The sequence below is a fragment of the Scyliorhinus canicula genome, chromosome 6 (assembly GCF_902713615.1).
Source record: "Scyliorhinus canicula chromosome 6, sScyCan1.1, whole genome shotgun sequence".
NCBI lineage: Eukaryota > Metazoa > Chordata > Chondrichthyes > Carcharhiniformes > Scyliorhinidae > Scyliorhinus > Scyliorhinus canicula.
In genome coordinates, this window is record NC_052151.1 from 87424298 (window position 1) to 87445948 (window position 21651).

General features: G+C 42.6%; 2 protein-coding genes across 3 annotated transcripts in view; one reads left to right on the forward strand and one right to left on the reverse strand.

The window, feature by feature from the left end:
- The window catches only part of nt5dc1 (5'-nucleotidase domain containing 1), a 641953-nt gene that overhangs the window by 503360 nt on the left and 116942 nt on the right, over nt 1–21651 (reverse strand). The gene's annotated exons all lie outside the window — the stretch shown is intronic.
- Nucleotides 1–21651, forward strand: part of LOC119966889 — a 67121-nt gene that overhangs the window by 21383 nt on the left and 24087 nt on the right. The window contains exons 5-6 of the mRNA XM_038798850.1: nt 14962–14996; nt 15183–15301. Coding sequence (XP_038654778.1) covers nt 14962–14996; nt 15183–15301 — 154 coding nt within the window. The remainder of the gene's footprint in view (nt 1–14961; nt 14997–15182; nt 15302–21651) is intronic.

Sequence of the window (21651 nt, forward strand, 5' to 3'; positions counted from 1 at the left end):
TTGCGGTTAACTTATGTTTGGGGCCATTTCTTTCTTTGTTGGCTTCAGATTTGTTTTTTGTCCTTTGTTAAGGGATGGGGTGTTGGTCTCTTCGAAGGTTTGTTTTTGGTTTGTTTGCACTAATGATCGGGGGGGGGGGGGAGGAGGAGATCCGAGGGGGTTAGAATGCTAGACACCATGGGCTAGCTGGGCAGGCTAATTCACAGAAGCGCAATGGGGAGGGGTGAGTTAAAGGTCAGTTGGGTGGGGGGAGGGAGAAGAGAGCACGGCTGACAGGGAAGGGTATTTAAAGTATAATGGGTGGAGGATCAATGACGGTGGGCGCTCGAGGGCAGGCCTGGGGAGGTGCAGGGCTTTGGTTGATCGGCGGTTGGGGGGGCGGGAGGGGGGGGGTCCAGGCTGGTCACGTGGAATGTGCAAGGATTGAACGGGCCAGTCAAGAGTGCCACTGTGTTCCCACTCTTAAAGCGATTGAAGGCGGATGTGGCCATGCTACCGGAGGCGCAACTGAAGGCGGAGGACCAGATTAGGCTGTTAGGCTGAGGCAGGGTTAGGTTGGGCAAGTTTTTCATTGAGAGTTGCATTTTAAAACAAGAGGGGTGGCAATTTTGGTCAATAGGCAGGTGGAGTTCGAGTTGGGAAATATAGAGCTGGACTCTGGGGGAAGGTAATTTATGGTAAGTGGAAAATTGGAGAGGATGCTGGTGGTGTTAGTCAACATTTGTGCCCCAGACTGGGACAATGTAGAATTTATGAGGGAGGGGGGGGGGGGGGGCTCTTGAATACGGTCCTCGATCCGAGATTGGAGCAGTCAAGCTTGAGGCTACAGCTAAGAAGCTTCAGGGACTCATGCGCCACATAGGGGGCGGGGTGAATCCGTGGAGATTTGGGAGGCCGAGGGCAAAAGATTTTTCATTTTACTCCCATGAGCACAAGGTGTACTCCCAAATAGATCTCTATGTTAAGACATTGTTGGCAGGGGTGGTGGATGTTGAGTCAAACCATGCCCTACACTAGGAGCCCAGGGGGAGTGGCAGCACCCATGATGGAAGCTGAATATGGGACTGTTAGCGGAGGAAGAGGTGTGTAAGTGGGTGTGGAGGAAGGTGTGTGTGAGCGGGTGAGATTAATAATACAGGGGAGGTTTCGGCAGGTACGGTTTGGCAGGCACTGAAAGAAGTGGTCGGGGGAAGTTTATTTTGATTCCGGCACATAGGGGAAAAGGTGGAGATAGAAAGGCTAGTGGAGGAAATCCTGCATGTGGACAGGGGATATGCAGAGGCCCCTGACGAAGGGCTGTTAAAGGAACGCCAAAGGCTGCAAATGGAATTTGGGTTGTTAACCACGGGTAAGGGGGCAGGGCAGTTGCGAAGTGTGAGAGGGGCATGAGTATGGGGAGAAAGCGAGCAGCGAGACAAATTGGGAAAGTGAAGGACACAGGTGGGAACATAGTCTTGGACCCGGCGGGGGTGAATGGGATGTTAGGTGAATTTTGTAGCAAAATGTATAAGTCGGAACCCCCAGCCAGGGAAGAGGATTTGAGGAGGTTTCTGGGAGGGTTGGAGTTCTCGAAGGTTTATGAGGAGCTAGTGGAGGGCTTGGGTGCCCCAATTGGGCTTGTAGAAGTGGTACAGGGGTTGGAGGCAACCCAATTGGGTCAGGCCCTGGGACCGGATGTGTGCACGGTGGAATTTTATAAGAGGTTCTCGGGGGTGCTGGGACCATTGTTGGTAAGGGTCTTCAATGAAGCGAAGGGGTTGGGAGTGCTCCTCCCGACGTTGTCACAGGTGTCGATCTCACTAATTTTAAAACGGGATAAGGATCCAGAATATTGTGGGTCGTATAGGCCAATTTCCCTGTTAAATGTGGATGCCAAATTATTGGCAAAGATCCTGGCCACAAGGATCGAGGACTGTGTCCCAGGGGTAATAGGGGAGGACCAGACGGGTTTTGTTGGGGGGGGGGGGAACGGGGCTTGGCGACCTACATTAGGAGGTTGCTTAATGTAATTATGATGCCTCCACAGGGGCATGAGGTTGAGCTGGTGGTGGCCATGGACGCAGAGAAGGCCTTTGATCAGGTGGAGTGAAAATACTTATTGGAGGTCCAGAGGCGGTTTTCCAGGAATTTGTGATTTTGGTTCTGGTATACCAGGTACCGGTGGCGAGCGTGTCAGCGGTCTTACAAGTGAGGGTAGTCCAGAGGTGCTGATAATTGGTGTGTCGGAAGACCCAGGAGCCCAGGGGGTGACAGAGGCTGACGTCCTGACCTTTGCCTCCCTGGTGGCCCGGAGACCAATCTTACTAGTGTGGATGGACGTGGAGCCCCCAAGTCGGGTGTGTGGGTTTGCGACATGGCGGGGTTTCTCAGACTCAAGAAAATTATATTTGCCTTGAGGGGTTCATTGCAGGGACTTGCTCAAAGGTAGCAGCCGTTCATCGACTTCTTCGAGTGCAATTAAACTGTCAGCGGGGGAGGCATGGGAGAAATGACTAAGGATAGGAGAACCAACTCCTGGTTGGGGAAGGTAATATTGTTTGTGTAAGCCATGTTGGTTAGGATCTGCACCCAGTGTTGGTTATATTGTTGTGTTTTTTTTTGTTGAAATTTGATGTGTAAAATTGTTAAAATTATGAATGCCTCAATAAAATATTCTCTAAAAAAAAAGAAAGCATATGGAATGCTCTCCTTCATTGGCAAAGGTATAGAATGTAAAAGTAATGAAATAATGCTGTAATTGTATAAAACACTGGTGAGGCTACAACCAGAATATTGTGTGCAGTTCTGGTTGCAGCTTTACAGGAAGGACACTATTGCTCCGGAGAGGGCAGAGGAAGTTTACAAGAATGTTGCCAGGGCTAGAAAACTGTAGCTATAGGGGGATTGGATCGGTTGGGGTTATTTTCCTTGGAACAAAGAAGGCCGAGGGATGACTTAAATGAGGTGTACAAAATTACACGGGTAAGAGATAGGGTGGACAGGATAACATTTTTCCCTTGGTGGAGAATTCTAGAACCAGGGAACATAGATTCAAGATGTAGAGAGGACATGAGGAAAAACGTTTTTACGCAGAGGGTAGAGGGAGTTTGGAATTTGCTGCCCAAAGTGGTGGTGTAGGCAGAGACCCTAAACTCTTTTTAAAAAGTACCTGCACCTACAGTGCTCTAAGCTACAGGGCTATAGATCGGGTGCAGGAAGATGGAATTGAAAAGGGAACGTGGGTGTCCTCGGCTGGCCTGGATAGGATGGGCCGAATGGCTTCCTTCTGTGCTCTAACGTTTCTATAATTTTATGTCAGTCTTCAGCCAATATGATTCACTGCACGCGATATCAAGAAACGGCTGAAATCGTTGGATACTACAAAAGCTATGGGCCCTGACAATATTACTGAAGAACTTGCTGCATTCGTAGCCATGCTATTCCAGTGCAGCTACAAAACTGGCTTCTACCCAGCAATGTGGAAAATTACTCGGGTTTGCCCTGTACATAATAATCAGGACAAATCCAACCCAGCCAATTACTGCCCTATAAGTCTACTCTCCATCATCAGCAAGGTGATAGAACAAGTCATCAACAGTGCTATCAAGGGGCGGCACGTGGCCTAGTGGTTACCACTGCAGCCTACGGCGCTGAGGACCCGGGTTTGAATCCCATTCCTGGGTCACTGTCCGTGTGGAGTTTGCACATTCTCCCCGTGACTGCGTGGGTTTCACCCCCACAACCCAAAGATGCGTATGTTAGGTGGATTGACCATGCTAAATTGCCCCTTAATTGGAAAAAAATAATTGGGTACTCTAAATTTATAAAAAAAACAAAGTGCTATCAAGCAGCACTTACTCAGCAATAAGCTGCTCACGGATGCTCAGTTTGTGTTCCATCAGGATCACTCAACTCCTGACCTCATTACAGCTTTGGTTCAAACATGGACAAAAGAGCTGGATGCCAGAGGTAAGGTGAAAGTGACTAGACTTGACATCAGGCAGCATTTGACCGAGTATGGCATCAAGAAGCCTTAGCAAAACTGGACTCAATGGGAATCAGGGGGGAAACTCCCTGCTGGTTGCAATCACACCTGGTACAAGGGCAGATGGTTGTGGTGGTTGAAGATCAGTCATTTCAGCTCCAGGACATCACTGCAGGAGTTCCTCTGTGTCCTATACCCAACCATCTTCAGCTGCTTCATCAATGACCTCCCTTCCATCATGAGGTCATGAGGTCAGAAGTGGGATTTTCTCAGATGAAGGCACAATGATCAGCACCATTCATGACTCCTCAGATTGTCATAAGAATGTCGCTTTAAGATATGTTTGGCTGCTAATGTTACTGCAATGATGTCAGAGTGTGGGTGGAGCTGAGCTCTGGCTCTGCTTTTTAGTTTAACTTTGAGAAAAGCTTGGGTGTGTCTGTGTTTGTTAGGTTTTGTTTTCAGTGTTGGAGATTATGCCAGATAAAGCGGGTGTACTATTGCTCTCTCTGCCATGAAAAGACTATCTCGTGATCATTTGGTGAATTCAGAAATTATAACTGTTTTTATTAGTGAATTTAAACCTGATGCGCTTCTGTTAAAAGGTGTTTCTTTTGTCTTCTGGATGTTGTTTGGGAGTTTATTAAGGATTACTTAGTGTTGTATTCTTTGGGGGTTGTATTTGAATTGATGGTTGCTGAGATGTTCACTGTAGTTTTAAAAAGGTTAACTTGAGTTCATAGAATAAACATTGTTTTGCTTTAAAAAATACTTTTCCATTTCTGCTGTACCACACCTGTAGAATGGGCCGTGTGCTCCCCATACCACAATCTAGTAAAAGTTGTGGGTCAGGTGAACTCCATGATACACTTTGGAGTTCTCTAAACCCTGGCCCATAACAAGATAATGAAGCAGTCCATGTTCAAATGCAGCAAGACAAGGACAATAATTGAATATATGCCATTTTCCTTGATGGGTACAGCTCCAACAACACTCAATAAGCTCAACATCATTCAGGACAATGCAGCCCACTTGATTGCTACTCCTTCCCCAAACATTTAATCCCTCCACCGCAAACAAAAAATGGAAGTCATGTGTACCATTTACACCAATAACACACCAAGGTTCCTTTGGCAGCACCTTCCATACCCACGACCAATAGCATCTCGAAGGTCAAGAGCAGCTTATAACTGGGAACCGCATGAAGCTTGATAAATTAGAGCTCCAGGACAATATTTGCATAGGAGACTTGCCAAAATCTTACACTCAAATGATTTAGTAAACTGCTCAGATTGACATTAGCACTAGATGACGAGAGGTCAGAAGTGCAGAAACCTGAATTCGGAGACTATGAGTTGTTGGGAGGAGGGGGTGAAGGAGGGAAGAGTATAAGGCCAAGTCACAAATAAAGCCTTTTTCTTGAAAATGCCTGTGGTCCTGAATGCTTCTGTCTCAGGATCATTCAAGGCAGCAACAATTCTGATTAGCAATGTCTCTAAAATTTGCAATGTAGTGCTGCATCAAAGGTAAATTATATACTCCTCGATAAGTACAAGTCCATTAGCTTTCCCATGGAACCAGTGTTCTAGACTTCACCGGAATAGCAGGTTCCCACAGCTACAGGGCTTACAACATTAGCTCTACCTACCTTTCGCAATGTACAGTACTGATTCACTTAAAGGCTCTGCACCTCCCCTTTAAGAGAAACCTCCTGTAAATGGTATCCAATATGCTGACCTCCTATAGAATAAGATTCAAACTCAGAACCTTCTGACACAAAGGTTAGAGAGTCACCATTGAGTCAGAGTTGACAACTTTATGTCTGAGTGACACTCATTTTTACTGCAAGCTGAATTTCCCCCGCATAGATCTGGGCTATCTGTTATGATAATGTGGGCACACAAATTATCCTGTCCAATTCACATCCAAATTTCTGATATTCAAAGCTCTGTGCCATAACATTTCTGACTCAGTGCCTAAGCTTTACAACTGGAAATTTCGGGGCACGGAACTTTGTTATGCAATGCAAATGGTCAAATCCCAACACTATAGTCCAACGGTGGAAAATGTCTCCTTTGAACGCATATCAAAAGCTGCAAATATGAGTGAATATAAATGGTAACGGAATATTCTAGATTAAAATAAACCAGCTCTTACTGTTGCAAAGACTCCAAAACCACAACTCGCACTGCTGATCTGACCTAAAACTAAATATCAGTTGCAAAGGCATTACCCATTAACAAGCATGGGACATCTATATGGGAACAATACAATCTGCGGGACCTGGAACTCAAAGTGTCCCGTACATGAATTAAAACAGCTTGCTTACACAAAACTACAACTGAATCCCATTGGTAATTACAACAGATAATTGAAAGTGCAGTTAATGTGAGTATAGCTAATTAGGTTCCACTATATCTCCAGTGCTATAATTATTCAAACTGTAAAACACACATTTGCAAAATGGTGAATGAAAACTGAATTTCTTTTTGTATTAACATACACAATTGTGGGTCATGAGTCGTCAAAATGAAATTCCAAATGGCACAAACCATAATTATCTTTGTAAATATTATATTTTGCGCCAAATAGAACTGGATCATCTGTCATTTTGTTTTCCACCCTCTAATATACATTTTCCACATTTTAATTTGCCAACAAAATCCATCCACCATGCACTTTACTGAGAATATCAAACATGGGATTAAGAAGGAATGTAATTGCTATCTATTGATAGATCTGAAAAAAGAATTGAACTCCTGGCCCTCATTTAGAATCACCTGTTGCCCAATGTTAGTTGCCAGAAATAGATTTAAAATTCAAATACCTTCTGAGAAGAACTTATTCTGGATAATAACTTGAAGCAGATGTATGAAATAGTCTGGTGGAAAGACTATGATGAATATTTTTTATAGTATTCAAGAAACTGTATTCAAGGATAACAGAGCAAGAGGCAATATTGAAAGCAAAATCAAAGGACTCTTAGCAATTTAAATTTTGCCTTGCTAAAATTTATATTAATGACTTGGAAGAAGGGCTGGACGAGATGGTTGTCAAGATAGGAAGGAACGCAAGTTATGGAGAGATAGGTTAAGCGGGCAAAGATCTGGCAAATGGGGTATCATGAGAGAAAATATGAAATTGTCCATTTTGGCAGGAAGAATAAGAGCGATGCATATTATCTAAACGGTGAGAGATTGCAGAGTTCTGATATCTGGGTGTCACAATGCATGAATCAAAAAATGCAAATTTAGAATGTTATCATTTTTTGTGAGGAGAATTGAATGCAAAATTAGGGCAATTATGCTTTAATTATACAGCGCACCGGTGAGACCACATCTGGAGTACTGTGTACAGTATTGGTCACCTTATTTAAGGAAGGATGAAAATGCATTAGAAGCAGTTCAGAGAAGGTTTACCAGACTAATATCAGGAATGGGCGGGTTGTCTTATAAGGAAAGTTGGACAGGTTAGACTTTCATCTGCTGGAGTTTAGAAGAGTAAGAGTTAACTGAATTGAAATATTCAAGATCCTTGACAGGGTGGATTTGGAGAGGATATGCCCACTTATGGGAGAATCTGGAACGAGAGGGTCACTGTTTAACAATGAGGGGATCCCGCATTACGGAGATTTGACAAAACTTTTACTCTCAAAGAGTTGAGAGTCTTTGAAAATCTCTTTCAGAAAAGGTGATGGAAGCAGAGTCTTTAAATACATTTTACAGCAGAGGTGGACAAATTCTTCGTAAGCAAGGCGGTGATAGGTTATCAGGCTAGGCGGATTTGAGGTCACTCTCAGATCAGCTATGATCTTATTAAGTGGCAGCGCAGGCTCGACAAGCTGAACACCCTATTCCTGATCATTCTTCGTATGTTCATAAAACTGTGGAAGGAGCAGATAATCTAAAAGTGGGAAAGTGTCACGGTTTACATGAGTTATTGCACGCATCTTGAAGCACAGCAATGGAGGAAGTCTGACTTTGCTTTATATTCCAGATTTACACAGAATTGGCATTTGTGCAAAGCAGAAAGTATTTATCTGATAGCAACACTGTCATAAATTTGTACTTTTAAAGATTCGTCAAAAGGCAATTATCTGAACTTGAGTGCATTACAAAACGGTGTGAAACTTGTAATGTTCTTGTCAGGTGGCCTGAGTTATGTTACAATAACACTTATAGAGAAAGATATAAACAATTTATTAACAGATTTATTAACAGTAATTGTGGGTCAAATATATACAAAACAAAAGAATAACAGTATTAACAACCTCTCTCCCAGCTTCCTGGTCAGTCTGAGGTCACCTAACTGTAACATTCACTTATAGACTAATGAGACTCCTAGTGGTCAATCAGTGAATTACAACACAACCATGATATCACTACAGAAATCACTTGTCATGATAAATTGCTCATAATAGTGAAAGCGTATTTTTGGTTGAATGCCAAAGATTATATGTTTAGCTTTTGTCTTAGCTATTCTCCTGGCTAAAGTGGCACTGCACTTCTACTGTATTAGGCACCTTACATTTCAGGGTATCTTTCAGAGATCTTTCAAAAATCACTGGAGTCAGGGAAAGTCCCGGACGATTGGAAGATCGCTGCTGTAACCCCCTTGTTCAAGAAAGGATCAAGACAAAAGATGGAAAATTATAGACCAATTAGCCTAACCTCGGTTGTTGGTAAAATTCTAGAATCGATCGTTAAGGATGAGATTTCTAAATTCTTGGAAGAGCAGGGTCGGATTAGAACAAGTCAACATGGTTTTAGTAAGGGGAGGTCGTGCCTGACGAACCTGTTAGAATTCTTTGAGGAGGTGACAAGTAGGTTAGACCAGGGAAACCCAGTGGACGTGGTCTATCTGGATTTCCAAAAGGCCTTTGATAAGGTGCCACACAGGAGGCTGCTGAGTAAGGTGAGGGCCCATGGTGTTCGAGGTGAGCTACTGGCATGGTTGAGGATTGGCTGTCTGACAGAAGGCAGAGAGTTGGGATAAAAGGTTCTTTTTCGGAATGGCAGCCGGTGACCAGCGGTGTCCCACAGGGTTCAGTGTTGGGGCCGCAGCTGTTCACCATATATATTAATGATCTGGATGAAGGGACTGGGGGCATTCTAGCGAAGTTTGCCGATGATACGAAGTTAGGTGGTCAGGCAGGTAGTGCTGAGGAAGTGGGAGGCTGCAGAAGGATCTAGACAGTTTGGGAGAGTGGTGCAGGAAATGGCTGATGCAATTCAACGTGAGAAAATGTGAGGTCTAGCACTTTGGAAAAAAGAATCCAAGCATAGACTACTTTCTAAACGGTGAGAAAATTCATAATGCCAAAGTACAAAGGGATCTGGGAGTGCTAGTCGAGGATTCCCTAAAGGTAAACATGCAGGTTGAATCTGTGATTAAGAAAGCGAATGCAATGTTGTCATTTATCTCAAGAGGGTTGGAATATAAAAGCAGCGATGTGCTACTGAGCCTTTATAAGGCTCTGGTTAGGCCCCATTTGGAGTACTGTGTCCAGTTTTGGGCCCCACATCTCAGGAAGGACATACTGGCACTGGAGCGTGTCCAGCGGAGATTCACACGGGTGATCCCTGGAATGGCGGGTCTAACATATGATGAACGGCTGAGGATCCTGGGATTGTATTCATTGGAGTTTAGAAGGTTAAGGGGAGATCTAATAGAAACTTACAAGATAATACATGGCTTAGAAAGGGTGGACACAAAGCAACTGTTTCCGTTAGGCGAGGAGACGAGGACCCGTGGGCACAGCCTTAGAATTAGAGGGGGTAAATTCAGAACAGAAATGCGGAGACATTTCTTCAGCCAGAGAGTGGTGGGCCTGTGGAATTCATTGCCGCGGAGTGCAGTGGAGGCCGGGATGCTAAATGGCTTCAAGGCAGAGATAGATAAATTCTTGATGTCGCGAGGAATTAAGGGCTACGGGGAGAATGCTGGTAGGTGGAGTTGAAATGCCCATCAGCCATGATTGAATGGCGGAGTGGACTCAATGGGCCGAATGGCCTTACTTCCACTCCTATGTCTTATGGTCTTATGGTATGCCAATATAGTTTCTAACTGAATGATAACAGAATACAGGGAATTCACAAAATCATCCTGTGATCTAAACCAGACATTCACGTTTTTCACCTGTGTGTTTTAATCTCTTTGAAGTTGGTCTCAGAAAACATATGGGGCAGGATTCTCCGAGCCTCTTTGCCGGAATCGCAATCGGCGCGGGGGCGGTGAATGCCTGCGATCGGGTCCGGCGCCGAGACGCGATTCTCCACTGACCAGAGAATCGGCGCCAGTCACGCGCGGTTGACGCAGCGCCGGTCAGGGGCCACTGAAAGAGGCCCCCGTGGCAATTCTCCGCAGTGGACCAGCCAAGTTCCTGCCGAGTTCTGCAGAGCCCCGCCGGAGTGGTTCCCGTATGGTATCACCTGGCGGGAGCTTGGCGTCAGGGCTGCGGAGGCCGTCCTGGTGGGTAGGGGCGGGGGATCAGACTCCCGTGGGGGGGGCCTTCACAATGCCAGGCCCGCGATCGGGGCAACAGATTGGCTGGCGCGCGCATTCCTGTGGGGGGGGGGGGCAACGGTCGCCGCGCATGCGCAGGCCCGCCGCCGTAGTGCTGGGGCCCGTATCTGCAGCCAGAGCTGCATGAAGCACTCCGGCACTGTGCTGGCCCCCTGTGGGTTGCAGAGTCGCTGGGCCAAGAGGTCCGTTGACGCCGGCGTGAAACACTCCGGTGTTTACGCCGGCGTCAACACTTTGGAGAATCCCGGCCCAGATACGATCAAATACAATTGATTAAGTTGCTTTATTTCACAGCATGTGAACAGACAAAAAAGCAATTTTGAGCAAGTTAATTTATCTGAATATGTACAACCTTTTTTTGTGCAATAGAACAGAATAATTAACATATTACACTTCACTTCTTCTTACTTGACTTTTTTTTTTAATACTTTACTCCTCTTAATAATCGTACTTTCAACTTCACCAAAGTTTGCCAACACACCGTTCTTCTTCCAACACTTGATTGACTTCACAACCTGTGTGCCCAAGATACTTTTCTTTGCTTATTATATTCCACTCACAACTAAAAGGGGACAAGGCCAATCAAACACTAAATGCTAGGTATTGACCCATTTTCAGGGCAGGTGAATTAATTACATATTATTTAGTCTTTAGGGAAATATCAAAGCCATTTATTTGGGATTTAACCACTTGCCAAATCAGTGTCTTCTTTAATTTGTATGACTTCACCTGATTGTACAAAGCAAATATTTACAAGTCATTTCTAAGTCCTTTCTGTGTAAAAAAAAGTCATCAATTAATATTTTAAGATTTTATATTGCATTGCATTTGTGCAAGGTATCTAGCAACAGAAACCACTAAAAGTATCTGGGATTGAAATTCCAGCTACTACAATTGAGGTATCCCAATATTTAACTGGTAGGTTTAAATATTTCAAAATTTATTACATTTTTTTCCACATAGAACGATACAGCGCAGTACAGGCCCTTCGGCCCACGATGTTGCACCGACATGGGAAGTCAAAAACTAAAGGCCATCTAACCTACACTATGCCATTATCATCCATATGCTTATCCAATAAACTTTTAAATGCCCTCAATGTTGGCGAGTTCACTACTGTTGCAGGTAGGGCATTCCACGGCCTCACCACTCTTTGCGTAAAAAACCTAACTCTGACCTATATCTATTACCCCTCAATTTAAGGCTATGTCCCCTCGTGCTAGCCACCTCCATCCGCGGGAGAAGGCTCTCACTGTCCACCCTATCTAACCCTCTGATCATTTTGTATGCCTCTATTAAGTCACCTCTTAACCTTCTTCTCTCTAACGAAAACAACCTCAAGTCCATCAGCCTTTCCTCATAAGATTTTCCCTCCATACCAGGCACCATCCTGGTAAATCTCCTCTGCACCCGTTCCAAAGCTTCCACGTCCTTCCTATAATGAGGCGACCAGAACTGTACGCAATACTCCAAATGCGGCCGTACCAGAGTTTTGTACAGCTGCAACATGACCTCATGGCTCCGGAACTCAATCCCTCTACCAATAAAGGCCAACACACCATAGGCCTTCTTCACAACCCTATCAACCTGGGTGGCAATATGACCTTCAAATATTTTCAAAATTTAAGTCCATGGGACAATAAAATTTGCATTTCTACGGTGCCTTGACATTTATTCTCCATTCCCTTAGTAGGATTGAAATCAAAGTCCATGAGACTGCAATACAAGTTTTCAACTTATGCCTATGGTGGAGTTCTACATACTATTTTCTTGATCAGACCTCACTGTTTTCTCAGATCTAGATCCGGTAATCTGCAGAACAGTGTTTGTTTTGACACAAAGCCCACATCACTTCACTTCAACATAAAATTTGTAATCCTGCTGGCACTTAAGTTGGTATGGATGACATTCTATGATGTCCATGACGTGGAGATGGGGCGTTGGACTGGGGTGAGCACAGTAAGAAGTCTTACAACACCAGGTTAAATTCCAACATGTTTGTTTCAAACACTAGCTTTCGGAGCACTGCTCCTTCCTCAGGTGAGGGAGCAGTGCTCCGAAAGCTAGTGTTTGAAACAAACCTGTTGGACTTTAATCTGGTGTTGTAAGGCTTCTTACTATTCTATGGCATGTTCAGTGACAGTCACTACTAAATCAGAGGTAAATCACTGTTGATTGAAAATTTCAATCAGGTATTACCTACTGACAGCTAAACTATAAATTCTACAAGACAGGCAGTAACAGTCCATTAGCCATTCCGTCACTACAGTTAATGGTATCTAGCTAGTCAGAAACAATTACCACACTGGCTTTTAAGTTTTATTTTAAAATCGTGGCTCCACCAAGTGTTGTCTATCTTATGTTGTATCAGTTCAAATAAAACTAATTTGATTCAGGGCAGTCCAGTCATGAAGTCTGTATAGTTATAATTGCAAGGAGTTGGAAAAATATAGGATTATAGATATCTGATATCATTAAATTTAGCCATAAAAATAGCTAAGTAGTATTAATAGAAACAAATATTAATTTCTATACTTTATATGTAGTCACTTTAAAGGTGTAGAACAATGCACATAAGGAAGTGATTCTAATGGTAATTCAGGTGAGCACGTTTAAGACGATCAAATTAAACTGAATTTGTTTCTGTACTTATTTACAACTCCAGATGACAAACTAGAACATCAGACTTCAGAAATTAAGCTCCAAATAGGATACACTGTATAATCTTTATAAATACTATATTTTGTGCAAAACAGAACCAATTCATCTATCATTTGGTTTTCAACATTTTAATATACTTGTCTTTGATTTGTTAGGGAGTAAAAAAAAAACATGCTGCAACAGGTTGCATATAGTAACTCAACATACTCTGCACTTTAACCAGATAGACTCTATATGGGATTCACTTTATAATCCAGCTCTTAGGACCAATGCAAGAAGCTTTTTAGAATTAGGAATGTTTGACTCGTGGCAATTTGACAAATTCACATTCCAGGTGCTGGGCTTCATACATCAGGAGGGTATATTAGTATTTTGGGTGCACAGCAAAACATTCTGTACATTAACTTCAAAATTCTGCAAATCATACTGGTCTCCGGGCCCTGATTCCCAAGATGCATTTTCCAGCACATGAAGCTCTGTTTCAGTTGTATGAATTAATAACGCCCATTAGATCACAGGTTTTGGAATGTATATGAATCCAGAGTATGTCAAACAACTAAAGAATTACCCTTATATGAAATATATAAATCCCCAGCATTTAAAAAATACTTTGCAAAGTTTTACAATTTGGAAGCAGTTTTTAATTTGGACTGAGAATCTAATTATTTATTAGTGAATATGGTTAAACAAAACTACAAAAAAGTAATTCCCGGATTCTGAAAATAGCATGGCAACATCAGAGAAACGTGAATACAATGTTATGGCACCATCTCCAATCTTTACTGCTTTTGCATAAAGTTGCCTCTTTAGCAACGCACATTGACCGCTGCTTCTCTCTGTACAGTGAGAATAAATTCTGCCATTTTATAGCAACTGAGAATTTTAGTACCCCTTCCAATTACAATCAAAATAATCATCAATTTGGCACATAACTGATATTCGCAATAACTGACACTGACTGGGTCATAATTATGCTCAGAAAAGAAAAATAAAGAAACACAAATGTATTAATTAAGTAGAGCTTCCTGTTGTACAATGGAGACGTGTTTAAGCATCATTGCATCATCGTTCAAAACAGGTCAATTCAGTTAGCAAAATCTTTTTTTAACCTTCGCCGGCTTTTGAATTCAAACGAATAAAAGTTTCAAATATTAAGTTCAGCTTTTAAAAAGTTTTATCAGAATGAACATTTCTGAATTTGGATTGGAAACTTTTTACAACAGCCCATGGCCACTCCCAAAGGAGGCAAGACAACTTTGACCACAAGAAACTCCCTAACCTGATATAACATTTTGATGTTTTTTTTAAAAAGCACAGACTGCATAATTAATGCTTCCTTTTTAAAAGGCGGGGTCATGGAACTTGCAGATATCTATGGAATCTGTTCCATATAAATACAGCCGTATTCATCAGTTGAAAGCATACCACTGCCATACTCCCTACCAGTTCAGGACAATCTGTTGGGGAATCTTTACTGAAGCAAGGACCTGAAGACAACATACACTGGTATGTTTGATTTAGAATATATTAACATACAAAAGAATGAGAAAATCGGATTGCTATTCTGCCAGAAGTGACATTCGGTGTTGTTTAAATGAAAAAGATCAAATTTGTGATAACAATGGATTGCAAGCTTGAGATCATGCTGTTATGCAAGAAGTAATCTGAGAAACTGATAAACAAGTTATAAACTAAACAACTCGCGTAACACTTTTCAGCTTTGATCATGAATATCATTTAATATTTAAAGGGGCATTCCATATTGGAACAAAACATATCTTGTGCAAGTTTTCCATCCAAAGATTTAAAAGCAGACCATCTGGGCTGTTTTCCTCTTGTCAAAGATGTAAGTAAGTTTCATTGCAACCTTGAAACAGGAGCTTATTTTAACGGTCATTTTTACTAATGAACTAAAGAAAAATCTACTCTGTTGCTGCACCCATTTTAAGTTTTCATAAATACCTTTTAAAAGCAATAGCCTTGAATCAGTTTCCAATACTGCATTTAACAGTTGCTATTTTTTACCTTCCAGATACAACATGGTTTCAAAAGAAATGAGTGCGCTTCTGCTATTGCTGCCTTTGAACCTGGTTTATGGAACAGACTTTATCAGATATGTCTATCCAGCCTATAATATTAAAAGCTATGGAGGTAAGTTCAGTGCACTGAAATATTTATTTAAGATAGTTGCAGCTTGTATTATATGACAGAACTTCAGCATTATACGAAAGTTGGCAACTAATTTCAACTTAAAGATGATCACTGAAGTGCGGTTAAACCTTATGAAGTTATACGGTCTAATTTTTAGTCAAAGAGCATACAACACTCCTCCCGCTTGAGAGAAGAAAAATAGAACAAAAAATATCATTGCAAGCAAAGCATAAGCACCACTAGTTATCAAGCCCTCCAACATGCATTCCATCAGAAGTATTTTAAGTTCATCTGAAACCAAGTCTTCGCTGTGTGAGAAATCATGGACATTCTGAAGATGTGATAAATGCTATTTTAAAATGTTAACCTATTGTTTTTGTATAATTTTCAACAGAAAGAAATCTTGGCAATAACAGCTATCAGATTATTTTGTTCAGATACTGAGTTCATAAAGCAGGCTCCAAAGTACTAAAGAATTGCTGATTGCTTCGATGATTTGCATATAAAATGTACTAAATCTAAAGAGATTTCCTGATCCAAAATATGGGAGACATCTTTGATGGAGTTTGCCATCATTACCCCATTGAATCTGACAGCAACTTCAGGATAAGAACCGATTAACAGAAATCTTTAAGTTGTGACTTGCTCTTCACTGCTCTTCCACAGGTTGTGCTATGAACTCCCCGCATCCTCACCCCAACGCGAGCCGGCAATCAACAAAATCACTTATTCAATGAGGTGTAACTGAGTTTTTTTAAGGCAGTCTGAGTGATTCAGCTGTCCAATTGATCAGGCCCTTAAAAATATTTTTTCACATGTAGAGTGTTGTGAAATACTAGAGGTGGGATTCTCTGCCGACGGGATGCTCCGGCGGAGGGGTGCTCCATTTTGCCGGCTCCTGGGGTTTACCCGATGGCATGGGGCTGTCCCACAATGGAAAACTCCATTGCCTGGTCAGCTGAACAGAGTATCCTGCCGACGTGGTACGGCAGAAATGTGGCGCGGCGGAACGGAGCATCCTGCCCTAGACTTTTTTAAGTTGTATTTTTAAATAATCAAATTTTCTCATGATATTTCAGCTTCTACCTTTACCCCATGCGTATGTCCTAATCTTTATTTTACACTCTAAATTTTTTTAGAAACAATTTGATCATGCAAGCTTTTCATTTCCTTGCTGGCCTTCTATGAAAGCTCTTTAATGTGAATCGCGGCCTGGATAATATGATGCAACTTGATGTTGAAAATTTCGATTAAAGAATGCTTCAATCGATTTTTTTAATAATAATAATCTTTATTGTCACAAGTAGTAGTGCATTAACACTGTGAAAAGCCCCGAGTCGCCACATTCTGGCGCCTGTTCGGGTACACAGAGGGAGAATTCAGAATTTCCAATTCACCCAACAGCATGTCTTTCGGGACTTGCGGGAGGAAACCAGAGCACCATGGGTGGGATACTCTGAGCCCCGTGCCAGGCCGGAGAATCGCCGCAACCGCGCCACGCCGCTCCGACACACGATTCTCTGAGGTACGGAGAATCGGCGCCATTTACACCGGTGCATTTGGTGCAGCGCGGTCGCAGGCCACAGCCGGGCCGCCAATTCTCCGGCCCAGATAGGTCGAGCGGACGTGCGGAAATGGCTTAGTCTCGCCAGCGCCGTTCACCCCTGGTCGCTGCCGGCGGGAACTCTGCGCAAAGGATCAGAGCCAACCAATCGGCGGGCCGGCCTCCTCCTCCTCCTCCCTCCCAGGCCTACTTTGTTGCGCTGCCAGCCCCTGAAACCACCCCACGCCATGTTGCGTTGGGGCCGGCGCGCGGAATAAGTCCCCACGCATGTGCGGCCCCAATTGGTGGCGTGACGGGAGGCTGGAACGCGTGAACCGCTCCAGCACAGTGCTGGCCCCCATCGGTTGTCCCCATGCCCATTTTGCGTAGTTGTGAAACACGACGGCGTTCATGATGGCGCGAACACTTAGTCTCCATTTCGGAGAATCGCGTCCCATATCTTAGAAGCTTTCTTAGAGGTCAGTAGCGGTCACTCTTGCTTCGCGACCACAAAATCCAAGTCATTACTTTTGCAAAACTGATCTTTAGAACCAAAATGTAATTTAATTGACAATCAATAATTTTTTTTAATCTTTAAGAGGATCATTTAGCTAAGACATGCTTAAAATATGCACATCTTCAAACCATACATATATGCACATATATCACCAGACATTACACTGCTGTGGAACTAAACAAAAGCACAGAACATTAGTTTCCGGTACATTCTCCATGACAATACCTCAATTGGAGTCAACTTGCAAACCAATCGGCACCATTTAATCATACAGTATAAATTGTTGTTACCTTTGAAATGTGACATTGTTGCGTTTGTCCTGTGTGTAAGCCAAAACAACACGACAGCATGTCTCTTTTTTTCAGCTATACTTCTATCCATTCCTTTGTCATTTGCCCGAAACATCCACAGCGATAACTGTATAGAATGTAATATTCACAGAATACAACAGTGCGGAAGAAGCCCTTTGGGCCATCGAGTCTGTACTAACACATGAAAGGCCCTGATCAGTCCTTCTAATCCAGGGGTGGGCAAACCTTTCTGTGCAAGGGCCACATTCAGAAATTCACAATTTTTTTTTAATATAAATTTAGGTTAGCCAATTATTTTTTCCAATTAAGGGGCAATTTAGCGTGGTCAATCCACCTACTCTGCACATTTTTGGGTTGTGGGGGCGAAACCCACGCAGACACGGGGAGAATGTGCAAACTCCACACGGACAGTGACCCAGAGCCGGGATCGAACCTGGGACCTCAGTGCCGTGAGGCGGTTGTGCTAACCACAAGGCCACCGTGCTGCCCTTGAAATTCACAATTTTAAAGGGCCGCATAGTATATTAAGTAAAATAATTACTTCACCCGGTTATGATTCTGGGCGCCTCGTATAGAACATAGAACAGTACAGCACAGAACAGGCCCTTCGGCCCTCGATGTTGTGCCGAGCAATGATCACCCTACTCAAGTCAACGTATCCACCCTATACCAGTAAGTAACCCAACAGCCCCCCCCCCCCCCCCCCCCCCACATTAACCTTAAAAAAAAAAATTTTAAAGTTTTTTTTTAATGACTTGGTGGGCCGCATAAAGACCTGTGGCGGGCCGCATGCGGCCCGCGGGCCGTAGTTTGCCCACCCCTGTTCTAATCCCACTTGCCAACATTTGGCCCTTAGCCTTGAATGTTATGGCCTGCCAAGTACTCATCCAGATACTTTTTAAAAGGATGTGAGGCATCACGCCTCGATCACCCTCCCAGGCAGTGCATTCCAGACTGTCATGACTCTTTGGGTAAAAACGATTTTCCTCAAATTTCCCCTAAACCTCCCACCCCTCATTTTGAACTTATGTTCCCGCGTAACTGACCATTCAACTAAGGGGGACAGCTGCCCCCTAACCACCTTGTCCATGCCCCTTATAATCTTCGAAACTTCAATCAGGTCACATTACAAATCCATTATCCCCAGTGAATTCTGTGCTCCTCAAAATGAAAAATATCGATGCCTTGAAATTGAACTTTTCCATTTCAGGCATCACCATCAGCACCTCAATTGGAAACAACATAGCTAGATACAGAAAAAGGCTCCTTCTACTTTAATCAACAATAAACTTCAGAAGAGCACTGCGCACTAAAGCTGTGTGCAATTTTGCGCTGTCCACATGAATTATTGGAACAAAGTTGCTAACTTCATGCCACAAAAGTGCCCAGGCTCATTTCACATTGATCTTGGAAAGCCAAACAGAAGAAATCTTCATTACATTAATAGAGGTTAATGAATTCTGGTCCCCGAGGTGAAAGAGCAGTGTGCTCAATATGGCATTGCTGGTCTGCAAGATAGAATTTTGAACTGCAGGTACAAGCTAAAACCAATGTTCAATACTCAAAAACAAGATATTAAATCTCATCCGTAATCAACATATCTATAGAAAAATGTGTTTTTCAGAGCATTGCATTATAATGTTGTTTTGTGGTCTCATTGCGGCTGGCTGTTTGGTAATTTGCACATGTAGCCTATTAAGAATGCTACCTGTTTTCTTAAAAAGAAAAATGGTTTAGGAAAAACATTGTGGAGGCATTCAGAACAGCAAGTAATCCCATTAAGAGAAATAACTGCTAAGAAACATCAATAGAGTAAATCATACAAGTCAGAACAACTTACAATATTTTTATTTATCACCAGATACATACTTGAATTCACAAATAGTTCATTGGTGGAAATCAAAAGATTATAATTAACAATGTCTAGCGCTGTAAAATGACATTACTTTTAACTTTAATTTGGCGCTCCAATCTGATGCTTTCCATATTTAAAGTAAGCATGCAATTTCCAACAGACATGAAAGGTGAAAATCCAAAGTTATTTTAAATAGTTTCAATTTAGTTTCATTTGTCAAAGCCCAAATTTTGTCCAATTCAGATATAGCATCATGGGCCCTGCTTCAAAAAAAGGGAACCACAATATGTTCCACTGGTCAAGTGCAGACTTTTTCTATATTCTTCTTTATGTTTAGGTGGAACAGAAAATAGCACTCATTAGCCCCTGCCACAAAAATAGCTGTCCTTTCATTTGAAACTTCAAGGGTGGGGCATTTGATTTTTGATGGTACAGTGTCTGCTGATTTTTCCAGTTGCAAAAGGAACCCAACTCTGCTGGTGCAATGTGCATCCATTACCTCTACTTGAACATTGGGAGCAAAGTACTTAACCATTCATTATCTAACTAGCATTGACAGAATCATCAGTTTCACAAAGAGCAAAGATGTGTTTCTTTTAAACAGAGTACGTACTGTGTGTGGGCTATGTGTACACCCATGTGCCCTCACTAGGTGGATTAGAGATTGATGGCAGTCTCTGATGAGGACACCATTTGGATCTACCTTCATAACGAACCATTTTCAACAAAGCTGAATTCCAGCTAAGATTGTGCTTATAACTGATATTGCTACATTATCCTTTCCACAGAAAGGGATTGCATCTCATTTATGTGACATGGAAAACTGAATTTAAGCTATGTTTATCTCAAAATTAATGGTAAGGTAGATATGTAACTAATCTGTAACAAAATTAATTAAAGCATTGTGCCTGTTACATTAGCCATTGCTGGAAAAATAAGTGCGATTTCACAACATGTTTCACCGTTACCACCTATTCTCCCTCAGTTACACTGGATTCCTTTCAATGTCTTGAATTTGAAATTCTCATCCTGGTTTTGAAATCTCCATGGCCTTGCTCCCCTCCCTATGCCAGTGATCTCTTCCAGCCCAAAACGCTTGTCAAATTCTAGCCTTTGGCGATCCCAAATTTAAATCCCTCCACAGTGCTGGCTGTAACTGCCTAGGCCCTAAGTTTTGGAATACCCTCCCTACAACCCTCCACCTCACTTTCCTCCTTTAAGATGCTCCTTCAAATCCACCTCTTTGACCAAGTTTTCGGTATTCTGACATACCGTCTCTTTATGAGGCTTTGTCATACTTGTTTTATATCCCTTTGACACAACCTGGGACACTTAACACGTTAAATATACTAAATGCACTAGGCGGTTGCTGCTGCCAGCAGAGATTTGGGTATGCATGAGTTGACCTTGGCTATGTTGTCAACCTTCCCATGAATGTCAAAAAAATGCTGGATTTGTGCTACAAACATACGATAATCCTGCTGCAGTTATTTAAGGTTGTTCTCACGTCATAAGGGCTTGTTAATAACATGACTTGGAGACCAAGAAAGGGAACAACTGAAACTATGGAGTCTCACTTCCGCAGGTAGTAAATTGTTCATATGGATTTTTTAAAAATTCTTACTTTTCCTTCCTGCTAATTTATTTTTCTATTTCCCCTCTCTTCAATTCTCTTTCATGCATGCCTTGATAATATGTGCCCTATGCACTACATTGAGACGCATCAGGCTTAACCAGGTGCATGAGGAGGTGGAGTTGACTTTGTGCAGTGCCTTGATCCAGTGCATCTCCATACCCAATTCCTCCCCCAACTTGTTTGGTCTCGCCCATTGGAGTCCTGACCTTTTCCATGAGTTTTCTGAATATGTCACTGCATTTGTCATCTCCTAACCAGTTCAGCCCTACCCTCGTGTCCAGAAATGTGTGCAGCGATATCTCTGGGGGAACATTTTCTCTTCACCTCTGCCTTAAAAGGAAGATCTCTTATTTTTAAACTTCATCCACCAATTCTAGTCCTACCTACAAGAGGAAACATCCTCTCAGTATTAAGGCCCCTCAGAATCTTTAATATGTTTCAATAAGATTGCCACTCATTCTTCTAAACTTCAATGGGCATAGGCCCAA